The sequence below is a fragment of the Parasteatoda tepidariorum genome, chromosome 3 (genome assembly GCF_982258835.1).
Source record: "Parasteatoda tepidariorum strain Cologne lab strain chromosome 3, Ptep-v5.0, whole genome shotgun sequence".
Classification (NCBI taxonomy): Eukaryota; Metazoa; Arthropoda; class Arachnida; order Araneae; family Theridiidae; genus Parasteatoda; species Parasteatoda tepidariorum.
In genome coordinates, this window is record NC_141757.1 from 82454989 (window position 1) to 82479430 (window position 24442).

Sequence of the window (24442 nt, forward strand, 5' to 3'; positions counted from 1 at the left end):
TGAATATAAATATTTAGATGAACATAATAAAATGTTCAGATTTTTTTTCATGCTGAAATATATAAGTTTGAAATAATGGAGGCAAACAAAACTGAAGTAAATTATTTTTCTCAAGAAAAGGACTTGTACGAAAAGGTAGAAATAATAATATTGTAAGTTTGCTCTTATCTCCGAGTTGAGAGAAATTAAAAAAAATATCCTGGCCAGGTCATGACAATGCTCAGCTAATGAAGCATTTTAAATACTCAGCAAAATTTTTCATGTATAGCTCAGAACATTTACATATGATATTTAGTAACTTGAGTGTTAAAAGTATATCTTAGAACTACAACTGTATGTTCTAAAAATTTTTTTTTGAATAATAATTTTACTTTGATATTTAATTATACATAAGTGTATATTTCATATTTTGTTCCTTGAATATATTATGTTTCAATGCATAAAAAAAAAAAAAAATTTTTGTAACATGGGGGGAGATCCAATTTAAAAAAAAAAAAATATATGTATATATATTTTTTTTCTGTGTCCAGCGGGGATATATGTGATGCCAGAATTGGCATACACATATTTATTTTCTATCTTTTAAAATATCCTTAATTACTTAAGCTTATTTTTATTAATGGAAGAATTACTTTTAAAATAAATCAAAAACTTAATCTTTTTAAAGGAACATAAAATATTTATTTCTTCTCTTCCAGATCAATGTAACGGATACTTTCTTTTTATTTCATTATTATGCAGACATATAAATTCACTGTCGCCTCTAATCGAAAACAAAAATCTATTTATAACTTTTTATTCTAATTTTCCAACGGCTAAATGTTTCGGTTGCATGGTTATAATAATTCACATAAATTTGTTGGCGACTCGTGATCGCCAAGGTGTTCTTTTAAACCCATGTGGATATGCCAGTTGGCTTTGTTTTTGGCTATGATATATTATGATAAATCGCCAAATTTTGGATCTCCTACCCATACTCTTTCTCTGTCCGTTGAGAATAAATATATTCACTTTTAATTTCAAATTGGTGGAGGCTGGGGGCCTTTGGGCCTCCCAGTCTTAATTTTCTAACGGTCAGAAATGTTCTGGCTTCATGATCTCTCAATAGAGAGTATTCTTATTTCATCCCTTTAAGGGATTTCTTATTTTTTGAAGAAATGGCCATTTCATAATTTACAAAATTATGCTTAATAAAATCTAAATTTACATTCAACGATTTGTACATCATTTCCTGGAAACGTTATTGTTTTTATTCATTCAATATTGGCCAAAATGAACATTCATAATTCCACTATACATTAACCACGCCTAATGAAGGAAGCAGCAAAGATTTCATCATTATAATATATATACACACACATGTATATATACATATATATATTTAGTACACATTATAAAGAGTTGTAAAGAGAGAGAGAGAACAATTTTCATATTTAAAACACATGAACTTAGACAGTCTCCCTTGAATTATTGTAACAGGGCTCTGTCAAGCATGTTATAGTTACAGTAATCTACAGTTGTGCAGCTTTTGATACATTGCTATGTGGATGTTTTACCAACAACAAATAAAACTTATTACACTAATGAAAATAATCCTGCACTTGAGTTCCATCTTAGTAACAAATTGTTTAATAGCAATGTTATGACAGAACTAGTTCTTCAATTAACTATTGAACAAATGTTTCTTTAGCATATCGTCATGATGCAAATCTATGCCATTGAGTTTTTGCAGGTTCTGCAAATTTTTCGCATTCTAATTTTCTTAATTAAGTCTTATTAAACCATTTAAAAAATTAATAATTCTACACAGTTATGTTGTTAGACTTATGTACAACATAACATTCTATTAATATTTTTACACAACTACTTGTCCCTAAATTACATAATTCATTTTAACACTCTATAATTTAAGATATAATTATTGCAATGCAATAAAAACACAGATTAACATTTTAAAAAAAATACTAATTTGAAAAAAAAGGAAGAACAATAAAATAAGTTTACAATAGTTCTCTAAAACATGTTTGAAAAACCTAATACAGACGTGCCAACCTAGCAAAATTAACATTCAGGAGTTTCCTAAACAAGAATTCAGGAGATTTCAGGAGGGATAAAAAAAGGCGCACGGTATGCAATATTTGACACTTCTAAGGAATTTTAAGTAAAAAATTTATTAAATATAAGAATGCAAGAAATTTTACACACTAATAGAGCACAAATTGTGGAAAAATATTAAATGGAAATAAAATAATTAAACACAGATTTAGAAACAAAATTATATTAGGTAGATACTCTTTATTTAAAAAATAAATACCATTTCCTTAATAAAACATTATTCAAAAACCCTTGACACTGTAATAAAAATGAACAAAAACTTATAAAAAATAAACAAATTGAAGAACTATTTTATTTTAAAAAACCAATTCAATACTAATGTAAACTGCTGTTTGTAGAAAATGCAACACCATGAAGGAATCATCAGAATCAAATGAAATTCGCAGCAAATGTCAATTATAGGATATTATGCAAATTAATAAAGTTTCAGAGCCATCGCGCGTGCGTGGCGCGCGCAGCGCCCTCTGAATTGATGCTGAAAGCGTATAAATAAAGTGCTGTAGCGGGACGTTGAAAATAGTCTATGATTATTTGTTAGTGGCAAACGTTTAGTGAGACCTGAGTATGCCTCCACGACGGAAGAATAAGAAATTCAAGCAACTTACGGAGTTTGAACGAGGGAGGATAATCGGCCTTCGAGAAGGAGGATTTTCCTATCGCGCAATAGCAGCTCGTATGCAGCGGAACAGTTCCACAGTGATGCGAGTTTGGAAGCAGTGGACCGACGAGCACCGAACAACTCGAAAAACAGGCACTGGACGACAGAAGGTGACGTCAGAGCGCGATGATCGACACCTGCTCCGCATGGCGGTGAATGATCGCACAGCTTCCTCCAGGCAGCTGGCAGCACATTGGTCTACTGCTACAGGTGTACAATTGTCGGCTTCGTCAATTCGTCGTCGTCTGCTGCGCCGTGGATTGCGTGCAAGGGTGCCATTATACAGGATTCCCCTGACGGCGGATCATCGACGGCTGCGTCGGCAGTGGGCTCTTGAGCACAGAGACTGGCGAGCTGATTGGCACCAAGTTGTCTTTTCAGATGAATCACGCTTCAATTTGTGGACCCATGATGGCCGTGTTCGTGTTAGACGTTATGCCGGTCAACGCTGCCTTCCTGAGTGTATTATTGAACGACATAGTGGTCGAACACCCGGAGTTATGGTCTGGGGTGCGATTTCGTATCATGGACGATCCAATTTGATACGAATTGAGGGTAATCTCAATAGCAACAGATACGTCCGTGAAGTGCTACAGCCCGAAGTCGTTCCTTTCCTTCAAGGCATCCCTGGAGCTATCTTTCAGCAGGATAATGCACGCCCACATGTTGCGCGGACTGTTAGAGACTTCTGTTCAGCACAACGCATGCAACTTCTTCCTTGGCCTGCTTATTCGCCGGATATGTCGCCTATTGAGCACGTGTGGGATATGGTTGGTCGGCGTCTCACTCGTGATCCGCGTCCTGCAGTTTCCAAAGACGAACTTTGGTTGCGCATACAAGCGATATGGAATTCTCTTCCTCAAGCAGATATTCAACATCTGTTTGACTCCATGCCACGTCGTATAGCAGCACTTATTGCAGCGCGTGGTGGCTGCACCAAATACTGATTTCGGACGCTTAATTTGTTTCTTTTGTTTTGAAAATTTCATCATTTATTTGTATCAGTACAAGTCGTTTCTGCATTAAATTTCATTTGATTCTGATGATTCTTTCATGGTGTTGCATTTTCTACAAACAGCAGTTTATAATAATACTAATGTCTGTACAATAGAGAATCAATTATCCGGGATGCTCGGGACCATCGCCATCCCGGATGTCTTAATTTCCCGGTTTTCTGGATTGACCAAAAAGTGTCGTTAATCGATATTTTATCAAGCCCAAATTACAAGGAAAAAGTGTAAACACATTTTAAAGTAAGAGAGAAAAAAAGAGCACCCCTAAATCGAAAAAGGAAAAAAATTGTAGAAAAATAACATTTAAAAGAATAAAAAAATTTGCAAGTTTAGACAAGAAAAACAAGCTTAAAAGGAAAACTTATTAATCTAAATAAAAACAACACTTGAAAATTATCGAACCGAAACGATAGTTAAAAAACGGCACTAGCATAAATATTAAAACCTGGAACAAGGCAAGATCAATTGAATTTAAAAATTTAAAAAAAAAAAAAAAAACCCTAATGATAAAAGTTAGGAATAAAAATAATTTATCGAGTGCGAAATTTATCAGGAAAAGGAAAAAAAATCAAACGTAGTGGAATCAGAAAAACAAAACTGCAATCTACTTCATAAATTAATTGTATGTTTAAATTAATAAACAATTTTCCTTTTATTTATTTTTTTTTATAAAAACACTACTTTTAATTAAAGCAGGTGCAATTCTACACCAAGAAAAACTTGCGAATGGTACCGCACTTCCAAAGAATCAGAATTTATTCAAAAGGAAAATTTTTTTATTTTTTATTAATCAATGCCAAATAGATAAATATATTTTTCTCTTTCATCTTCTGTTTACCAATATGCATGTGCAATGCATTTTCCCCTCCCCCTCGTAAATCAAACAGAACACGAAATCAGCATGCCACTCCTCTGAGTTCGATTGACGGCCTAAAGGAGAAAATAAAGATCCAAAATCCTCAAGGTCACGGAAGAAATGACGTTTCTCTGGGTAAACGGGGGGAAAAATTCTCCCCTTTGTCACATTTTCCTCTACTCAACTTCAAGGATGAGTCCAATTTCCACTTTTTTTTCCCATATCGTTTTAGTTCAAAATGGCGGGAGAAACGAGCGAAACTTTTTCCCGGATTATCTGGATACCGCATAAATGGTTCTCTACTGTATGCATAAAAAAAGAGTTGCAGATTTAGCTCTTCGCAATTAAGTCTTGCTAAAGTCATTGGTACATGATTTTTTGAAATTGGTTGCATACTTCCGTTTCGACTTAGACATCCTTGAAAAAAAATTTTTAATATACGAAGACTAAGCGAATAATGGATATCACGTTGCTAGTTTACGAGTTTGTTGCCAACCGAGTTTCCCCACTCCTGTACGGACGTCACTCGATATCGTCATGTGACGTCATCGCATTCAACTCCACACGAAGATTCCTACGAATCCCAGTGTAAGGGGTCGGGTGAAATAGGAGTGTTAAAGAGGGGTAACGTTGAAGAGGAGGGAAAAATAAAGCACGTGCAGCTACGCCTCAGGCAGATGGTAGTTCGACAAGAGGGGATGGAATTCACCCTGAAAGAAAAACAAAACTTCCGCAATCGCGGAAAAATTAGGTAATTGTGAGTTTGGCCGTCGATTGCAGTAAAATTCGGGAGTTTTTTTAATCAATTCTGGAGGGCGGGAGAATAACTCAAAATTCGGGAGACTCCCGCAAAATGCGGGAGAGTTGGCACGTCTGCTAATACCTCCCAAAAGTAATGGTTGGTTATTTTTTTAAAAAAACTGTTAAACAGAAATTTTCTATTTCTTTTAATAGCATCACACTATTTTTCTTGTCTTTATTGCTGGTCCTATTTCACAAATGACTGACTGGACAAATTAAACGCTTTTTTTGGACTGAGAATTGCAAAAACTTTTCATATATCTCAAAACATTGAAGTTGTGGTATTTTAAAGTAGTTTTAGCATGCAAAACATTGATGTTTAAAATTTATTTATTTTTAAAAGCTAAGGCTTAAGAAAAATAAAGTTATTTTCAACATTAAATGTGGACATGAGATGTCAGAGTGCATTACTCTAAAAATTTAAATAATTTTAAGATGGTCAGAATGAACGATTGTTTGACATGAAGTGACTCCTATTAATTTCCTTAAGGAAGATGATTAAAATGGTTGAGTACTTGGAAAATATATACTAACCTGGTAATTCATTGTTACCATTTTCCAGTAGCTTATTAGCAAGTGACACACCATCAGTTAAATCAATTATTTCTGTTTTTTCTGGTTCAGGAGTATAATTATCTAATTTTGATTTCTGTTCAGACAGTTCCTGAAAAAAAGCGTTTTTCTTAGTTTTTTCCAAAATATCACAAAATTTTTCAGCATTGTTATACCATGCATCATGTTTATTGAATTCTCATTTAAAATTATATTTGTCAATTATAATCTGTTGATGAAAAATACACGTACTTTTAACACACAAGCCTAACGGATAGAATTAAAAGTGACGGGAAAAAAGTAAGTCTTAAATATGAACTTAAAAGATGATGAGAACAAATTAATTAAATAGTAATTTGTAATCTTCATAAAGTAATTTTTAAACATATTCAAATCCTATGAATCAATATATGCTTAACATTACAAACTAGTTTAAATTTGACATATAAAATGTATGTCTCTACATTTAATGTAATACTAAACTGAATAATAAAATAAAAAACTTCTTTTAGTAATTAAAATCTCAATTTTCAAAAAAGACAAATGAAATTATCTTTTTTATAATGCACAAAAACTATTCATGTTCTTTAAAGAAAGTTAATGTAGGTCAAGTTATTGTTTTAATCAAAAAGTTTAATTTTAACCATTCATCGTATTACAAATATTTAAGAGCAGTTTTCTCTTACCTCAAGTTCATTATTTTGTTCTTCTATTAAGGCTGCCATCGCTTTCCTCCTATGAAAATTGAAAACAACGTTACTATCTCTCATTATCTATTTCTCAATTGCACTTTAAAAATTTATATATATTGAACGAAAAGCTATAATTAAGAATACCATTGTAAAATTACTAGAGTAGTTCTATGTGAATAAATTTTCTTTAAAAGCAACGCTTGAAAATCACATATAATAAAATCTTTTATTCAAAACAATTCCCGTTTCGGTGTGATGTACATTTATATAAATAGAAAGTTAACAACGCTGAATTGCCTACACAAAAATTAATGATTTATAAAGTTTTAATAAATGAGGCATAGAAGCAAGATTATGCACAATCGAGTTTTTGATGATGTGGAAACTCTCCCAGAAATCTAGGTCAGTGCATGAAATTCATGAATATGATATGAGGTGAGAAAAGTTCAGAACAATGGCATTCTGTCCAGCAATGTTTGGTGATAGATGAGCTGTGGAGTTCTTGACTTATATTTTCAATAGTTTTTTAGTATTATTTTACAAAATACATCTGTCATTAAATTTTTAATGGGAAGAAAACAGATGAAGTATTTTTTGAAGAAAATGATCCGCACCAAATGATTTCATTAACATGCTATTAATAAATCAAATACGGGAAAAATAAGTCACAAGCACGCTAGCAGATTTATGTAAGCAAAATTAAAACCAGGCTTGCTGGACAGAAGGTGGATTTGATAAGTTAAAATAAAAGAAAGTTTTTTTCTTTAGTTATTTATAGCAATAAGAGACATTTAAAATAATTCTAAGTGGCCAAATTACATTATTGCTTTTCCTTGATGTAGGTGTTCGATCAGTCTTAATTAAAAACCTTTACAGTTCAGATGTAACTCTTCTGGGTTTGAAATTCTTTGCTTTGTGTATCAAAAAAATACTATCATGAATGTGAATAATGATTGATGGATAAAGAGAATGAGAGGTCATATTTTAAATAGAGACCCACTTTTAGTAAAATGAGGCCCAGAAATATGGAAGTAATTTTCAAAGTCTCACAGAATCAATGCATACCCGAAACCATTAATTTACAATTCCAGATATAATTTAATGTGAAGCATAAATATAATGAATAATCAAAATAACTTTTTCTGTGATAATTATTTAGAAATGCTAACTGATACATTGAGACTAGGTATTAATTAATAATCAATTTAACCTGAAAAGAAAACAAGTAAAATCTAAATATCTCTTTCGAAAACAGAAAAAAGTTCTTTTATTCACAATGGTAAGACTTTTTGATATTCAGTACTTACCTACTATTTCCAACAATATCAGACATGCCTTTTTTGATATTAAAAGGAATGCGGGGAGGTGGTTTTTTAGGTCGAGCTCTATTTTGAACTGGGGGAGTTTCTACAGTTTTCTTTTCAACATCTGGCTCGCTTTTTTCTACAGACATATTTTCAGGATTAAGAGATTTTAAAACATCATAATCTAATTTGAAAGATATTTTCTTCTGTTGAACTATTTGTTGCAGAACTTCATCTGGTTCACCCTGAACTATTTTCCGTTTTCTTTTCTAAAATTTAATAAGAATATTCGATAAAATTAAGATTTATGTTGGAAAAAAAATCAACGTTTGCAATTTTTAATTAATTTAAGCACTAGTTTTTCTCGATAACAGGAGCGTGCAAATGTATTTATAATAATTATAAACAAATTGATCAGTATTAAAATAGCATAATATAGCAACAAACCTTTCGATTTGGCTTTTTAGCATTTTCCTCCTCTTCAAGAGCTTTTCTTTCTTCTCTTTCTATAAAAATAAATGAATAGCTTATTAACCGCAATAAGAGAAATATTGGCAACAAAATCAAATAAGACCAACTCAAAACAATCAATTTTTAAAGTACCAATTTTTATTCTATAAGGAAAATATTTATTATGTTTAGAAAATGATTACAATTAAAATTATTCATTGTTAATTGCTTCAGCTTGGTATTTTAATCATTATACATATTTTACTTAATATTTAGAATGGTTTAATAGTTACCCCCCCCCCCCAAAATAAGTATATATAAATACACACACACACACATATATCTACAGACAGCCATTACATTATGACCACCCTCCATCTATAACAATGGGCTCGCCCAGGTTTTCACGGTTTCTCGTCCAGGAACAATGTTTTCATGGGGCACATTAGGACCCATAATCCTCATAGAACAATCCCTGACGTCTGTAAGCTACTTGAACATAGTTGCAGACCAGGTTCACCCATTTATGGCAACAGTTTTTCCTGCAGGGGATGGTGTTTACCAACAGGATAATGCACCATGTCATAAGGGTCGAATCGTCATGGATTGGTTCGAGGAACATTCCAGTGACTTTCAAGTCATGTCTTGGCCCCCAAATTCACCTGACCTTAATCCAATAGAGCATTTGTGGTCCTACTTGGAAAACCAAATTCGTGCTGCCACGCTACCCCCTCGCAATGTGAGAGAATTGCAGGACCAATTGGTGAGCGCTTGGTACCAGATACCTCAGACTACCTATCAGCACCTTGTGGAATCAATGCCATGGCGGGTGCTAGCAGCTTTGAGGGCTAAAGGTGGTCCTACATGTTATTAGCAGGGTGGTCATAATGTAATGACTCTTCGGTGTATATGTTCTCAGTTTTACAATCAATTCTGAAATGCTTTAAAAAAAAAACTGGTAATTATTGGTTTTAAATATAGTACTAAAATAAAGCTGTATTTTTTGAGAATTCATGGCGAGAAAAGCTTACTAAAATAGCCAGCAAAATAATTTTAAAAATAGCAAGCAATTAAAATTTATTAGTTTTTTACCTTTCAGCTCTTGTAAATAATCAGCATTATATGTGTGCCAAACTTCATCTTTCCTTTTGTACTCGTGTGGTTTCATAAAGTACTAAAATGAAAACAATTCACAATTTTATAAAAAATATTTTCAGATACTAATGAAATGCATTGTATGGATAGGCATCGATAACTTAAACAGAGAAATTTTTAAAACACGTCCATACATTTGATTTGTACTATCCACTTACAATAGAACCCTAATTATTTAACACTTATGGGATAGAGGATTGTCAAAAAATTTTAATCATCGAATAATTTTAGGACCTCATCAAGACAATTGAAGTAAATAAACATCAAATTGCGAGTAAAATTATCTGAAATAACTGGCAGCTATAATTTAAGTGTCAAGTTAAAAAAAATATGTGATACATTTTCATTTTTTAGCAGACAGATTTCAGATTTGTCAGAGCAAAACTAATTGCACTGAATTTAGAGTTTAATGGCACAAGACAAACAGAAGTAGAAATAATTGATATTATAATATCAGTGGTAATAATATTGAAGGGCGTGTAAGAAGGCTTTTATCAGGCATCAACACAAGTGTCACATGTTCACCCATCGGATAGCTAAGGGTTAACTGCATAATAATTTTAAAAATGTAAATTCTTTAGCTAAGTTTTTGGCAATGTAATAACTATAAGTTTTTAGTGATAAATAAAAAGCGTTACTATTTCAAGCTCTTCATCATCAACACCTGTTAAGTCAAGACTCTCATCGACAGATTCTTCTTTCTCTGAAAAAAAAAATTAATAATAAAGATATTAAATTAATGGATAACACTTTATATGAGTGACTATAATAAATGTTTTAAACAATAAATCAATAATTTATTATAAAATATGTATATAAGATAACTTTCTAATCTTGGAAATGTTTGATTATAACCAGTAGTTATGATAATATTTCTTTTGTTTTAAATGATATGCTTCGAATTTTATTTTTTTCAAAGCCAATTTACCGACGTAATTTTTCGGCGAAAGCGCCGCTTCGTCGCAAGCGCCGCACCTCGATAAAAATGAAATTTTTAAAAAAAAAGTTATAGTAAGCGCCGCAATGGCGCTAAACCGCGTATATCAGCATCCTCTTAGAAGAGACCTTTGAATTACCATTTAGAATATCTGTATAATAAAAAATTAAATTTTTTTATGCATTTCATAAAGTAAAGTTTTAATTTCTGAATTATAATAAAAAATTTCGTTTTCAGCAACAAAAAAAGTTTTCTCTTTCAGCAAAAAAAAAAGAAAACAACAAAACTATATAAAATAAAGTTGTTCTTACCAGTTGGCACCGCGCCAAAAAGTAGAAGAACAGCAAAAAAAATATTTATATGTTCAGTAGCTGAATTAAGGCTAAACTGATTACAGAAATCCGTAAAACAATGTAATAAGAAAAATAAAATAAAAATTTATTAAAAGAAAGATTTTAAAATTTATTACCGTTAACAATTTGAGGAAAAACTAATACATAATAACGAAACAGCTAATAATAACGAAATAACTAATAATAACAAGAATAAGAAATAACTAAGCAGGCCCCAAAAAAATTCTGAAGGAATGAGCGAAGGGGAAATAAGTTTCACTTTCACAATCTTTGAGGGTGGAATTTTAGTGGGTAGAATGCCCTCTCCTTCAATGGAAATAACCCAATGTAACTCAACTTAGAAAGAGAGAAGAAAATGTTTAACAGAGGGGTGTACCCCACCTCCTCCACGTGTCATTTCTATTGGAGCTGTTTAGGAGGAATCAATCAGTTATATTTAAAAGGGGTTGGGGAAAAGAAAAGGGTATGGGACCCTTAATCCAGCATTCCAAAATTCGACACTTAATCTGATCTAATCTTTTTTTTTTTTTTTTTTTTTTTAAGAAATTTATATTGATAAGACAAAAAAAATCAGCTATATTCTTTTTATTTGGAATTTTATTCTGTTGAAGTAACTGTAACTTACTTTATTTTATCTTTTAAAAATAAAAAAGAAGCTTGAAAAAAAAAAATAAATCTGTGTCAAAGGAAACATCTGTTTCTAAAGCAGTTTAAAATGAAGTGAGAAGTAAAAACACTTGTATTTCCAATGAACAAAATAAAGAAATGGAAGTTGGAAAAAACTGATCAATCAATCTTGACAGCTGTGCTTGTGCTTTACCCCCAAATTTCCCTCTTCTGTTTTACCATAAAATGGCCACACCCAGTTGACATTGAAACTACTAAGTGGACAACAAAATGAATTCTATCCCTTTTGCGGTTTTTTATTCGATTCATTATTTTTTTTTATTTTGCCGCTTTTTATTTTTTCTTGTTAATTGTTGCTTGCTTTTTTTTTATCGTTATTAGTTTTTAGCTTGTTTTTTGTTGTTATTCATTGTTAGTTTCTTAGCATTAATTGTTAAAAAAAAAAAATTTTTTTTTTGTAGTTCCCTGTTAGCTTCTTTTTTTTCTTCTTGCGAGGTAAGCGTCTTTTGTTAAAACAAAATGTTATCTAAAAGAAAAAACGAGAACTATGATCTCGCTCCAAAGAAGAAACGATTATTTCTTTTTCATAGGATTCTGATTATTTCTTCTTGATTATATTATATAGATTATTATTTTGATTAGTAAAATTTCTCTTAAGATGGGCCAGTTTTAAATTCACCCCACCCCATCATAATCTACGATCGAAACTTAACTAAATTTATTGGTTTTTCTGAAATTAACAGTGGAATTGAATTATAGTAATATTTGGGGGCCATATTGGAATTTCCGAAAGAGATCCGAAGTTCGGCATTTCGTCAGTCCCGTGAGTGTCGGATTTAGGGTCCTATTCTTCCTTTTCTGTTCGCTCAAATTACAATTGCCAAGGCGCTAAATAGATTTCTAGCTTGCGATTTTTCCTTAAGCTGGGGGTGGATACAAGATGCATACCTTTTAAATTTTCTCCTTATGCGATGTTTTTTTAAAATTATTATTTCGTTCATTTATTTTCTTACAGGCTGCTGCCGAAAGTTTGCTAAGAATTGGCGATGTTCTGCAGCAGATCGCGATACAGGAGAATATTTCGTCGACTTCGTTATTAATTTTTTTTAATAGTCCTTCTCTCAGAAAATTATTTAATCTTAAATAACTTTCCTTGACAAATTTCTTTGCTACTAAAAAAAAATATTTCGTTGGAAGCGCCGCTGCATCGGAAGCGCCGCATGTAGGAAAAAAACAACTTTTTTTTCGATAGCGCCGCGGCTCTTCCGCCGAAAAATACGGTACTTCTTTTTCAATTTAGTTAATATTATTTTATTCCAAAGAAAGAAACTAACAGTTAAGAAAAGTAACTACAAAAGTAAGAAAACACATGCTAAAATAATGCTGGTGTTTAATTCAAATTTCAAACTTCCATTTCATTTAAAATATCGAAATTAACTATTGCATTCATTAATATTTTTAAATATTGCTAGTGAGGAAATAAAAAAAAAAATTACTTTCAGAAACAGTGGTTTGTGAAGAAGACTTGCTGCTACCACCTTTCAACCCGATATCTGCTAAAGATGGTTCAATGATATGAGATGAATAACCAGAATCATTTGCTGATGATGCTGAATCTTCTATTATGTTGGATTCTTGCATGAAAATAGGGGCAAAATTATCAATGGATGTTTCACTTGAATCATTCTCTTGTATGATGTCTTTCAGTGAGTCAACGGTATTTTCAGCAACAAGCATATCGACACTTTTAAGAGAGCTTGTAGGAGGAGAGTCAATAGATTCTTCTGGAGGCATGAATATATATTTATGATTTATTTCCTTTTTTACAAGCATATATTTATAACTATATATTAAATAAATTTAAGCAGAAATAGAACTCTAACTATCTTGATTACTCAAGAACTGCTAGCTTTGACAATTAGATTTATGTAACCAAACAAGAGAAAGAATCTATAAATAATTTTGATTTCAATAAAAGTTAAGCATGTACTTTGGAAAAATTTACAACTAGTTAAATTATATTTTAACAGTAGCTTGCTTTTTAAAAAAATAAACAAACTTGGAAATAAAACAAAGTTAGTGTCGTCTTTAAACTTAGAAGTAAAACAAAAACATTTTTTATTTCAAATTGCTGACCTATAATTTATTAATAATGAACTAATATTTTAAAATATTCATTTTTAATTAACACTAACATAATTTTATTTTCTGCTTATATAAATTAAATAACAAAATGAAACATTAACTAAGCAGTAGTTTAACACTTAGAGGTTATGGATATAGATATGTTTCATATTTCAAGTTTGAAAAACAAAAATTAAGAGAGATTTTTTTTTCTTTCTTTGGAATGACTAATAATTAAAGAGTGCAATCCAAGAAGCAAAAAAGCTAAAATTTAGTTAACTCAATTTTGATTATTTGAGAATAAAATAATTTGAGCAACCAAAGATGAGAGCTTTATGAACAGATTTCTAATATCTTTATCTACATAAAAGTTGATTTCTTACAAAATTTGCTTGAACGTAATTTAACAAGTTTTAACACTAAGTTCTTGAAATTATAACCGTCGAAAAAAAGATTGACTTCAGCATAACCCTCAACTTGTTTTTTATAATGGAAAAATTTTGAAAACTGTCAAATGTAATTTGATTTGTTATTTACCTGCACCCATATTTTCATACATAGACTTCTTTTTAGAGTTTTCAAGAACTTTCTCAATCTCTTTTCTTATTTCTGTCACTTGTTTTTCAAGTTCCTTAGCTTTGTTTTCATCTTCTAGCTAAAAGAAATCAAAATCGAATTATGCACGAATTATCACTAATTTTTGTCATAATAAATCAAAAACTGAAAATTTCTTGTTTCTAATAGACAAAATCTAACTTTGTTTAATTAGAAAGATAAAATCAACAATTCAAAATTCTAACTTAAACCTTCCAAAAGGAAAATTCATAAAAACTAAGTTAAAAATAAAATTAAGTTAAGCCACCAATACTATCACAACTTGATATTTACATTCTCCAGATTACATTATTATATATTATTATAATGATAAATTGAAAACTGCAAGTTTCTATTTAATAAAAAAGTCTAATTTTTTTCAATTAGAAAAAAAGAGAATCAATAATTTAACAATTCTAATTTTAACCCACACAAAGGCAATAAAATTAATGTAATATCATAAAACGTGATAGACTCTTTAACAAATATTGTCATGCTTGCAAACTTACTTCACGTAACTTTCTACGAGCATTTTTAAAGCATGGAGGATCTTGTTCCTCAGATAAATTGACTTCCATGAAGTCATCTATAGAAAGTTTACCTGAAGGAGTATCACTAAATTCATTCAATCTGAAACATAAGTTTAATAATGAATGTAATAATCCAATTAACAGATAATATTAATGATGCACATTTTATTAGTGTATAATAGCTTTAAAAAAAATCAAAATTAATGTGAAAAAAATTATTATATAAATACAGTGAAACCTCCAGGAAAGATTCAGATAACAGGTAAATGTTCAAGATAATGATGATAATAAGTTATTTTGCGACATAAATATTGAATGCAAAACGCAACAATAAAAATTAAAAAGCCAAAATAGTTAACCATCGCTTTACAATAATTTCTGGTTCAGAGGACTACTGATAATTATTTTACAGTAATCTGATTCAAATTTCTGCATTTATCTTGTTTCAATGCAAATAATAGCTTGTGAATTATATAATTGCAAGAACTAATTAAATGAATGCATAAAAACTATAGTTGCCAAGTAAGAAAATAGTTGCAATTATACAAAGATAATTATAACCTAAATTTATATTATTATTAATAAACCTAGTTTAAAATAATGGAATGAGAAATCTATAACATACTACCTTTTCCTTACAGTAGCTTGACAAACTTTAACAACTTTTATAATATCATCTATAGTTCGGTTGAAGTTATATAACCTAGCAGCAACAAGCAATGCTGAAATATAATCATGAGATAAATAAAAAAAATTAAGAATAAATTCCTTTTAAAATAAACTATTTAGAATGCTTCAATGCCATTCATTCTAAAAACAAAGTAGAGTTAGAGGTTATTACCTGCCCCACATAAACCAGACGGTCTACGCCCCAAATGTATCCAGTCAGATCTCATCCTAGCTACTAATTTTGAGGCAACACAAACAACAGCTTCTTCTTTATCCCCGAATTCTAATTGATGAGCAAATCTTGCAATGTAAAGTGCAGGATCTAATTAGAAAATTTTCTTTAGTTCTCCAATGAATTTTAAATTTCATGTTGACATTTATTTAAGTTTTGAGAGTATTAATATATTCTAATTTCAGTTTCTCACTGTAACACATATAAGGAAACAATAGCAATTATTGAACATTTTCAATAAATATATAAGGTGGTCACTCTCCAGACCAAACTAAATTTCTTAAGATTTTTTCAGTAAAATTTCTTAACATCTTACAAAATTTTATATCATAAATTAGAGCAATTTTAAAATATTTACATATATATACAGTAAGAATTTATAATAAATGCAGAATTAATAATAAATGTTCATTTCTCCAACCTGCATTCATTTATTGCTTCACGCAAATTAAATGAATAATAAAGAATTCTAATTCATGTCTAATATATTCAGTATTAATTTTATTTTAAGCTCTACAGAGGTAGGAAATAATTTTTTAAAAAAGCTTATTTAATACAGAAAATGGAAAGAACAAAATCAATAATTTGAATTGTTTATTGAAATTATAGTGACAAGGAAAATAAATGAGAGCACTGTTGTATAAGTTTTATAAAATAATCATTGCTAAGAAAAAATTTTTTAATGTCTAATAAATAGATTAAAACACATTTAGCTTTGAATTATCAGTAATTATTAGTAATTATCAGTAATTATTGTTAATATCCCAAGAGTTTTCTGAACATACTGTAAAATTCCCCGAGCATTCAAGGTTCCCCTATTTCTCCAGATTCAGTTGAAAACTACTGATTTCTTCCCCATCTTACATATTTTTTTAAATCTTTTTTAATTAAAAGAAAAGAAATAAACATAATTAAATACCTAAAATTGGAGCCTGTATACAGAGAGCAGATGATAATTTCAGGTATGTTTTCCCCAACTCATACACATTAATCTAAAATAAAAATTCAATTACTATTTAAATATGTCCTTATCGATTAATATTTCATCAATGATATTAAATAATATGAAAAATAACTCTTACTTTGAGAATTTCACTAAAGTCCAAAAGCATATCGTAGAAAATGTTAAGAATTTGGCTTAAAAAAATTTCAAAATAGCAGATAAAGAGAGTAAACATAGAGTAAAATAAATAGCACTGCAGTACTGGCAGTAACACTATCTGTTGAGGGTATTTTTGCTAACAGCAGATATTTTGGTTGCAAAATTCTTTTTTAATTCTTCAACAAATATAGAGAAATTTTAGAATACACCCGTAAACAGGAGATAGTCGTGAAATACAGGAGCCTTCATTAAAATAGAAGAGTCTTCGTTAAAAAACAGGAGACTTGGCAGGTATAGGTATGGTAGTTAACTTAAAAATAATCAATTTGGAAATCTGATCTCATCCACTGTATTTTCCAAATAATGTCCTTTTTGGTCACAATTTATTTTGATTAATAGTTACTGGACTGTGAGACACACATGCTAGCATTCTAGATCTTGCAAGGAAAAAAAAAAGAAAAGAAAAAGTGTCAATATTTGAATTTTTTCGTTCTCTATTATGAATTTATATAACATTATAATGATTCAAAAATGCAGCAAATAGAGGTGGAAAATACTTAAAGTCCAAATAATTCGCTAAAACGAACAATTTGTTACTCTTTTTGCATAAATAAGCTCCAACTATTGCAAGAAATACTTTAAATCTTACTTGTAAACCCGAAAAATTTTGAATAAAAATTTAAAGCATAATAACAGGAATTTTTTATTAATACTAAATACATTTGGTCAAATTATGCTTTTGTGGAAAATTTGAATATTCATTATTTCTAATAAATTTAAGACTAAATTTGAAGTATAATTAAAGATAAGATATTCAACAACAACAAACACCATTCAATTTCTTCCTAGTTTCAATTAAGAAAAAGCATTTCAAAGAAATAAAAGGATACGAGGTGTGGATTCTTGTCGGCAATGCATATAGACACATGCTGCAACGACATGCGTACTTTTACGTCCTTTAGTCAATTGCTTTGAAAGAGCCATTCTATAAAATTTGTAGGCAGCATCAATTGCACGAGATTTTAATTGCAGTTTTAAAGCTAGTGATTCAATATTTTTCCTTGCTAAAAATAAAATGAAAATTTTATATAATGCAAAATATAAAAAAAATCATTCTATGAAAAATACACACTGTGCAGTTAATACACCTTACATACTTATACTATATGTAGCTATATATCAATAATATATACTGCTGTAGCTATAAATCAATATTTCATAAAAACTCAAAAGTATGAGTTGAAAACAAAAATTACATTTCCATAAATCCTTATTTCATTAAGAAACTCTTTTTAAATAAAGTCTTATTTTTTATTCATTTGAAATTTTAGATGGAAGGAAATTTTTAAGTTTTAATTTAAAACATAGAAATCTCTGAACAAAAACAGTGACAAAAAATGTTATGTGGGTATTTTTAGTGAATATTATTATTTTTTTTCAAATTGTTTTTGTGTGCACTCAAATCTAAATTTTCTACTCAAGAGCCTCTCTAGATTAAAATAATAAATAAAGTTAAAATAAAAAATCAATAAGTTATTCACAATTTTTAACTTTTTTCTACAACAGTTGAACAACTGGGGCTTGAAATGTTCAACACGTCATTTATTAGGTGGTTTACATATTTTAATCAGACATTCATTCACAAGTAGCATCCATTCATTCATCCACAGGCTCATTGGCCATTTAGCGAGCATACATGTGAGAGAAACATTATTTGAACAGAGATGTTGATTTTAGAGTTTATAGCATTAACTAAAATAATAATAGTAAATAAATTAAAGAAACTCTGAATGTGTTACATCAATTTAATTATATGCCAATTCACAAGCTGGGAATAGAAAATATTGAGGGAATTATAAAGTAGTCAGTAATTCAAAATAAAAAATAATTTTAAATTGAATTCAATTCCTTAACAATAATGTAACAATTAAAGAAAACATTAACAAATAAAGAAAACATGACATTAACAATTAAGAAAACATATTAACATTGCTCTGGCATTTTGTATCAACTAAAGTTGCTAAGATGATGAAAATTTTATAAAGTCAAAAACATGGATAAAATGATCCCATTTCAAGGGGAATTGCAACACAAAGTGAAAAACCCTGATAATAACTTGATATAACAATACCAATTCATAAACTATACATGTTTAATATAGTTTTTTAAAACTAAGATTTATAATTCAATTACCTACCAATGAAAAACATCACACCTTTATAGTAACTGATTTAAGAAAAATTTAGCTGTTAAAAGAAACGTGATTGCATCGGATTTTAAAATCACATGAATATGATTCATGATATTGGATTTTAAAGAACACATAAATACAAATCGGTATGTTGAATTTTTAAATTGCATAAATACGAGCTGCGATGCATAACTATTAGATTACGTGAATACAAATTGCAATATGTAACTGTTAAATCAAGTCTAAATACAAAAAGCGATGTTTTAAAAACACGTGAACACAAATAGCGACATTCAATTTTAAATTTGCATGAATACGGATAGTGATACTGATTTTAAAAACAGATAAATACAAATCCCAAATTGAATTTTTAAATCACTTGAATGCAAATTGCCATGTACAATTTTAAAATTGAGTTACTTTTAAATCAGGCTATCGGTTTTTGATATTAAAATCACCTGAATAAAATTGTGATATAAGCAAATTTCTGTTTAATTTCAAATAATAAAAATTTCGAAAATCTGACAATCATAAATAATCAATTTAGAGGAAGAATAACATGTATGAAAATGTCTGTTTAACACAATTTAGTGAAAGTTTTGAAATTTGAATTTTAAATAGTTTAAGTCGGCAGAACTTCCGTTGGATTATATGTTTGATACATTCGCGGAAGTCCGCGAATCAATGATCTTAAGATAAGTGGAATTACGTGAAATTTTTGGAAAAATCACATGCCCTGCTCCAAGTTTTTAGACCTGGAAGGATGATACGAAAAACTCGGAATTCCAGGGTACACCCATAATACAATCAGCCCTGGAAGGTATATATATAAATTAAGTCAGTTTAAATTAACTTACCATTTAATAATGTTATAGCTCTAGACTCTTTTTCACTACTTGATCGGTGGAATCCATATGGTCCCTCTAAAATGAAAATAGTTTCCAAAATTTTAAACTCCCATTCAATTTCAATAAATAATGAAAAAAAAAAACTTTTACAAATTATTGAAAGTTTAAGAATGTTAATTATTTTTAAAGAGCATTAAATTTATTTAATTCACATGATATTTATTTACAATGAGTTTAATTAATTTCAAATAAAAAAATGACAAGATTTTTATTGTAAAACAAATGTTATTAAAAACCTTCCTTTGGCAATCAAAACTATTAAAAAAAAGAAGGGTTAACTAAAAAATTACCGTCAAATTTTATCAAACTTCCAACAGCCCGAGTAGCTCCTGTAGAGTCAGGCATATATTGCACATCTGTAACAATACCACAATCCTCTAATACAGAACCACATTGTCTACAAACTGAATCTACACGACCAGAGTCTGTATCAATATCAGTAGAGCCACACTGACACTGCATTTCTGAAAACAAAATATATATTATTTTATATAAAGCTAAATACAAATAATTTAAACTAATTACACTTTATTTAACTATATTTAATTGCAAGGACTATGGCATATGATTATACTTTGTATTATACATATCTCATTTAATCATACTGAATTATTATATTAACTCAGTAATAGTCTGATAAATAAGTCATAACCTTAAATTTAATGAATAACCGTAAATAATTAACAAAAATGAATGTAACACATTTTTTAATACATAAAAAAAACTACATCTACCCAGTTTTGACATCAAATTAAAAAATAGAGCCATAAAATTTTTAATGGGTTTGCTCAAACGTAAGATTAGAAAGAAAAGAAAAAAGTGTTTAAGATAAGAAAAGTAAATTTTGGGTAAAAACACACAAACTAATAGGTATATGGGTAAAATATCAACTAATCATTTAGTTTTTAAAAATTAATTAGTTTGCATTCAGATTTCTCATACAACTTGTTTTAAATTCACTTAAATTCAAACTTATAAAATTTTCCATTAACTAGCACTATAATATTTTTCAAGAAGCTGATGGCAAGAGAATAATATTAAAAAAAAATTACATGAGAATTAAATTTTAATAAACTGCATTAAGAATCAAATAACTTCATAAATTTTAAGTATAAAGAGTAATATTTCCAACTAAAAACTTATTTATTATTTTTTAAAGTAGATCTTTTAATTACTATCACGTTTTTCATAGCTTTAGATATAAATTTTATTCATAAAAATGTAGATTAAATTTTTAAATGTAGAATATAAAAAATTTCATTGACATGCAACACAAATGTACTTAATATTAAAAGAGTGAAATAATTACATACACTTGTTAAAGAAACATTTATTAAAGAAACATTTATTAAAGATTAAACAATTTAATGAAAATTTGTTTAATTAAATGAAAAAACAAATAACTTCATAAATTAAATACATTAAAAAGTACTAAAAATCAGTTAGAATGTAAAACAAAATTTCATTGCATATTGTGTTGATAGATGGCAGCACCTCATAATTTGTCACTCTTGGCATAAAAAAAATAAGTACTCTAGGAAAAGTTTTTCACTCTTTTACCAAGATACAATTATTTAATTTAGTGATTATCTTTTAGAAATATCATAAGAGTATATATAAAGATATATATATTTATACATAAATAAATTAAAATGGAGATGTCAAATAACCTGTTCAATGTAGGTAATTTTTTTTTTATAATTCAATTATAATATTTCAGAATTAAATAGAAACTTATGTTTCAGTTTGTTAATCAAAAAATATGATCTACTAGTATATATATATAGATCTATATTTTAATTAAAAAGGCTTAATATTGGAAAAGGCATTGAAACACAATTTAAGCAAAGATTTTGGCATTCAACCTCTTGAGATGCTAAAACTTTCTTACAGTTTTCTAAAATAAATTAAAAATCATTAGTTTGTTATAAAATAAATGATAGTGTAACAGCATTATACTGCCATTTATTTTACAACAAATATCTTCGGTCCATTCTTCAAATTAAATAATATTTTTACAATATTTTGCTTTTTTATTAAAAAACTTTTTATTGGATGTGAAAAATAAATTTTATAACTAATTTCCTTAATTACAATTTATGTATGGTAATAACTGTTTGAACAAATTCATTGAACATAACAATTTTCATACATTAAGAGAGATAAGTTCAATGAACGAAACTTTTTTTTTTTAACAAACCACAGTTCATTTTAAACTAAAAACAGTAACTTCAGTTAAAAACAATATTTAAAAAAAAGGAATTTCTAAATTCTCATGTCAACTTTTATTCTGTTAAATGTATCACTTAGATATAATTTTTATAAAATTATACCTGATTGTCAAAGTGATTAAAATTTTTAATTAATAATAATATCTTGCGTATTTTAGGGATGCAATTTTTAATACTTAATATGGTCTATTACAGAAAGATTACAACAATATAAGCAAAAAATACTTTCTATTTAACAAAAACATGCCAAAGTCTTAGAATACAAATTTTTTTTATAATTATTTAAAAAAAAATAGTTTTATATGATTAATCTATCAAATATGCATTTGGGGCACCCTCCTCAAAGATTTTGCTATTGATATAATTTTAAATAAGTAAAATAAGATTTATATTTTAAAATAGCTAAATTAATAAGCAAACAAAAATTCAACTTTGTCCCTACAGTTAAAATTTATTATTTTCAATATATTTAATTATATATTATTTTTATGAAATGTAACACAATTTATAAGTAATATTTGTTTATTTATTCTCTTATTGATGGTTTTAAAATTTGCCTTATAATAAACTACTTGCGCCATTCATTTTTTATTTTTTTTTACTTTGATGTTAATAGTTAAAAAAATTACTAATGAGATGACATGAATAATGAAAAATTGGAAAAAGGCCCAAATAACTCAGATTAGTATTGCTGGATTAAACTTTTAAAAATTAAGTAAAAAAATATTAGACAAAATAAAAAAAAACTTTCAAATTTAATTATATTTTACAACTAATATTTGCCCCTCTTCTTTCTTGATTTAAAATCTTTAATGTACTTCATAAATATATACAAATACACTTCTAATTTTTGTAGTTATGGCTATCAAAATCAAACACAATAATGCCTTCAATAAACAAATTAAATCTATATGCATATATATATATATTTATATATATGTATAGATCAAACCCTTTTGATTTGCAGTTAACTCATGTTTTGTCCCAATATATACTTTTTAAATTTTCTTTTGGAAATACTACAATAACTTTAGACAGCAATGTTTGATGAAGAAAAATTTCAATTATACATGGATTTATTATAGAAATCACTCCCATATGAATTTAAAAAATTAAAAAAAAAAGTTTTAAATGTTTTTTTCTTTATCAATACCAAAAATTGCATTAGTAATAATTAAGTAATAATAAAAAAATTACATTATTAATAATAAAGCCAAAATATCTAGAATTTTTTATGTACAAACACAAAGCTTAATTAATAATAAATATTGAAAACACCAAATAAGTTAAACTTATCTCTACATTCTTAAAATAAAAACTTCATGCGAGAAGATGATTAAAATTAATTACTAATATTCACTTTCGTGTGCAATTAAGCAGCTAACCATGATTAACATAACAATTTTTACATTACATCATTCATTTTATAAATTATCTATCCACGTGTAGGTTCGAACCAACTACCCCATGATACGGAGGTTACCGATAATGGTCGACTCCTGCCTCTCGGCTATGAAATGCAACCTCTATTTTCTTTACTTTCGATTGATAAGCAAAATGAACTTTTTAAAAACGTTTACAATTTTTAATATAACTTACCTGTTAATTATGAAACACAGCGGCACTATAAAGTTTTGTATTTCTAAACATGCAATGATTATGGTTTTAGCACTCTTATCCCAATTCTTTTTCAAAGATATTATGAAATGATATTGTTTCTAAGATTTGGTTTCAAAGAGTATTAACAAAACAGGAATTAAACTTCTGTTATATTCCTTACGATATACTTTTTTAAATGACAAAGATGAGGTGTTAGGTTTATTCGATTGTTACATACGTAAATAAATAAGCAAAACGTAAATGTCTGATTGTTCAAAAAACCAGAGTTTAAGTGCGCACGAAATGTTTTCAACGTTTAAGTTTCCTTCTTTTCTGAAAGTTATAATACTCTGTCATCATTACGAACTGTAAATGTTTCGTACTTTTCAGACTGATTTTGTTGATGATTGAATGAAAAACTTGTAGTTGGAACGAGTTTTTGAAAGAAACGAATCACTTCTTAACTATGTGTCAACCACGGCAGCCATGTAGTAAATTTGGTTCCTGCCGGTTTTTTACGTATCAACTTTGGTTTCAGCAATCTATAATGAATCTTGACACTGTTTACACATATATTTGCCATTCAACAATAAATAAAGAGTTAGTTATGTTTGTAGGTTTTGTAAGTAAGATTCCGAATTCGCAATCGCAACGCTCGAGTACACCCTCTAGCGGATAGGTTATTTTCAGGCTTTAGGTCTATCAGAATCATTAAATGAGTAGGACGTCATTTTTTTTAGCAGCAAATA

At 28.6% G+C, this 24442-nt stretch overlaps 1 protein-coding gene across 3 annotated transcripts in view; it reads right to left on the bottom strand.

The window, feature by feature from the left end:
- The window catches only part of Brf (Brf RNA polymerase III subunit), a 30765-nt gene extending 6778 nt beyond the window's left edge, over positions 1–23987 (bottom strand). For 2 of the 3 annotated variants that reach the window (XM_087159682.1, XM_087159680.1), the window contains exons 1-17: positions 23694–23987; positions 20154–20327; positions 19813–19878; positions 17655–17828; positions 16745–16776; positions 16582–16654; positions 15603–15752; positions 15390–15483; positions 14741–14861; positions 14175–14292; positions 13010–13297; positions 10235–10299; positions 9534–9615; positions 8439–8497; positions 7995–8260; positions 6682–6730; positions 5978–6107 (exon numbers count right to left, since the gene is read on the bottom strand). In XM_087159682.1, the coding sequence (XP_087015808.1) occupies positions 5978–6107; positions 6682–6730; positions 7995–8260; positions 8439–8497; positions 9534–9615; positions 10235–10299; positions 13010–13297; positions 14175–14292; positions 14741–14861; positions 15390–15483; positions 15603–15752; positions 16582–16654; positions 16745–16776; positions 17655–17828; positions 19813–19878; positions 20154–20325 (1939 nt within the window). In that variant the 5' untranslated portion in view covers positions 20326–20327; positions 23694–23987. Of the gene's footprint in view, positions 1–5977; positions 6108–6681; positions 6731–7994; positions 8261–8438; positions 8498–9533; positions 9616–10234; positions 10300–13009; positions 13298–14174; positions 14293–14740; positions 14862–15389; positions 15484–15602; positions 15753–16581; positions 16655–16744; positions 16777–17654; positions 17829–19812; positions 19879–20153; positions 20328–23444; positions 23555–23693 lie in introns of those variants that run through there. The other variant, XM_087159681.1, reaches the window with a different exon arrangement.
- Between the last annotated feature and the right edge of the window lie 455 nt (positions 23988–24442).